This window comes from Fopius arisanus, unplaced genomic scaffold (assembly GCF_000806365.1).
Source record: "Fopius arisanus strain USDA-PBARC FA_bdor unplaced genomic scaffold, ASM80636v1 scaffold00044, whole genome shotgun sequence".
In the NCBI taxonomy this organism is placed as follows: domain Eukaryota; kingdom Metazoa; phylum Arthropoda; class Insecta; order Hymenoptera; family Braconidae; genus Fopius; species Fopius arisanus.
Genome location: NW_011887783.1, coordinates 157,250 through 160,279, shown reverse-complemented (window position 1 = coordinate 160,279; position 3,030 = coordinate 157,250). Strand labels below are relative to the sequence as shown.

The 3,030-nt window shown below is 36.1% G+C and overlaps 2 protein-coding genes across 2 annotated transcripts in view; both read right to left on the bottom strand.

The window, feature by feature from the left end:
- LOC105267164 (myrosinase 1-like) overlaps window positions 1-909 on the bottom strand; it is a 3,088-nt gene extending 2,179 nt beyond the window's left edge. The window contains exons 1-2 of the mRNA XM_011305821.1: window positions 497-909; window positions 4-231 (exon numbers count right to left, since the gene is read on the bottom strand). Coding sequence (XP_011304123.1) covers window positions 4-231; window positions 497-540 — 272 coding nt within the window. The 5' untranslated portion in view covers window positions 541-909. The remainder of the gene's footprint in view (window positions 1-3; window positions 232-496) is intronic.
- Window positions 910-990: 81 nt separating this feature from the next.
- LOC105267055 (annexin B9) overlaps window positions 991-3,030 on the bottom strand; it is a gene marked incomplete at its 5' end in the record, with an annotated part of 3,573 nt that continues 1,533 nt past the window's right edge. Inside the window, 2 exon segments of the mRNA XM_011305657.1 lie at window positions 991-2,328; window positions 2,814-3,030. Of these exon segments, the coding sequence (XP_011303959.1) occupies window positions 1,766-2,328; window positions 2,814-3,030 (780 nt within the window).

Sequence of the window (3,030 nt, the reverse complement as noted above, 5' to 3'; positions counted from 1 at the left end):
ATATTTTCCATTATTTCAATATCTTCTTTATACTTGTGATATGAATCGCATGCAATATCTCCATTAGATCCATCTTCAATCAGAAAATTTTTCTCATGCGCAAACCAATCCCACACGCTCACTCCCTTATCACTGGCATTCCAGCCACCCTCGATTTGATAAGCGGAACTCGATGCCCCGATGGTGAATCCAGGTGGAAATTTCAGGTGAAAATCGTCATTTGCCAGGAATCTGCAGTTCAATTAAATTCATTCAATTTGATTTGCATTTCTTTCCAAATTCTAATCATCAATAAATAATAGCAATATCAGTAATTAATTATAATTAATAGATAAGTCCAATGGAATTGTATTTGAAAATAGAATTTTCGTAAAATATAATGAGAATTCTTATCCCGAGTTTCGATAAAATTTCTTATAAAACGAATTAAGGTTTTCAGATGATTTTTCTTTACAAGGGCAATTCAGGGGTTGAATTAATTAATTATTTCTCTCACCCTGGAAGAATCCACAAAAATTGAACAAGTATCCACAGTATCATATTAGAGAATGTAATAACACTTGGAATTACACTTCCCTGTCGGATGCGTCTCACATAAATGATAAAGGGGTCAGAATGATCAAGTATTTTTATTTCCTCAATGGGGAACTATCCGGATAATTTGTTGATAGTAGTCGTCGAAATCTTATCACTACCTCATGCTACGTCGACAATAACTTCATCACTCTAACTGTAAAATACGGTAGTAGTTGGAATTAAAGGAAAAATAGTATATTACACAACACGCGTCAAAGGTGAATTTTACAATGCCATGAGTAAAAAAAAACCATAACGCACGTGTTTCGTAAACTATTTTATATCATCGGTAGAATCGCGTGATTACCGGCGTCTATGACATAAATATAAAAGAAACGCTCTTCTCGTGTGAGAATATCATTATTTGCCACGAGTATTCAGGGTTGCGTAAATTAATAATAATTCACTGTGAAATCGACATCAAATGCTTATATTTTATTAGCACTAATATAATTAAACAAAAAATACAAGGCATCGGTAATTTGCACTGCTGTAAAGCTGTGACCCTCTCTTCCAACAAATAACAATCTGTTCACCGGTTGTATAATTTGTTTGAATTTGGAAGGCAATTCGTAATAATAATATCGAGATAGTAAAACACGTGTAAAAAATATAGTTATAAATGTGTATAAACATCGCATAGTTGATTGATATATATTACATAAAAAATTATTTCCTCGCGTTCTTTCTTAAGCGTATCTTCTTCAAGACTGTGGAGTGGGCATTCCTCTGAAATTTACAATTATATCTGCAATTCCGTAAGCCAAAAAAATTCTGCAGCAAATTTGTTAACTAGCTGAGACAATTATAATTTTTGGTGAATAACAGAAATTATGAAGATTTTGCAGACCGTCAGTTTCATAATTTCTATGAAAATTTTAGTCTCGATTAAATTAATATCTATTCACCAAAAATTTTACATGAATTTTAAGCGACTCTTTGTTTTCAATTCACTACTGACTTGTATGACAAAAGATAGGCCATTTCTTTGTGCAATAATTAATTTTTCCCGTCAATTCCCGAGGATTGATCTACAGAAAAATCCCGAGAGAATAAAAAATAATAATTTCAGTATTTTCCCCAGATTTTTCTTTAAATTTTTCCCATAATTGTCGGTTTGAACACAGTTGAGAGATTCCGAGCACAATTTTTGGACATTATGGTAACACTAACGGATAAAATAGTGGAATTATGTGGAAACAATAGAGAGAAGGGATTTCTTGTAATCCCCAGAAGTGTCCCCAACGATCCAGCTCTCAAGTGATTTTCCATATCGCTCCTCAAACGCTTTCTTGATATCTCCAAGATCGATTTCACTTCGCGATACGATAATGCGAATGAGAGTGCGATCCTTCGTGCCGATTCCCTGCATAGCAGCATGAAGTCTCTCAGCGAAAAATCCAACTTTGGATTTAACACACTTAACAATTCCAAGAAGACCCTTCTCAATACTCCCTGAGAATTCCTTCTTGATGGCAACTTCAATATCGTGCCCTGATATCTTCTCATACTCGAGGAATGTCTGTCGAAGTTGCTGATAACTTCGAGTAACGAGGACTGCATTGAATTGTGACTCCTCTGTGCCCCATTCCTTCTCTCCAGCATCAAATAATGCCTGGGCATCAGCCTGAGCCTGAGCATGATCGACTCCCTGATTTTCATCACGATTTGCTTGACAGAGGGAAACAATCAATCTCTTAAAGTGACCAGAAGTGTCATCCTTCAGGTCCTTCTCCAGACTCTTTCCGTACACTGAAAAATAAATCAAGAATTTTATTAAAATCATAATTCCATCTTTTCATTATTATTAAACTCCCGTGAGTAATCATGAAATGAGAGAAGGAGGAATTCTTCAAACGAATTCCAATAACGCAATCCCACGTTGCTCCACCAAGGAGACGAATATTCGCGTCACGAGTTGATGACATCACTCCCCACACCGTACCCAACACATGTATAATTATAGATCCAATGCAAAGTGTCTCATCGTAAACACAACTAGTTTCTCAAATAATTGACTGGCCTGTCAGCCGTGACAACCTTGACGATTAGTCATCATCAGTTATCACTGAATTTTCAATCGTCATTGCGCGGAAAATAATTATTCGATCAATTTTAATGCTCAACTCGGTGTGGCAATTCTATCTTTTTATCTTTTGAAAAGAGAGAACACGGATTCATGGGGAGGACAATTAACACAATTATGTTGTGCTTTTTTTGATGGGTTTTTCACTTACGATTCTCATAAAACGCAGCGATAGTCCTTATCCCGTAATTGCTGAGTGTACATAATATTTCGATTATTGCTTCCTCATCGGTTCCAAGTCCTGAAATAGCGTCGTGGAGTTCTTTGGCGTAGTAATGTGGCAGTGGTGTCATCAGGGCAACCATGACATCCTCGAGCTTTCCAGACAGCTCACTCTTCAGATCGCTGATCAGATCCTTTCCATATTG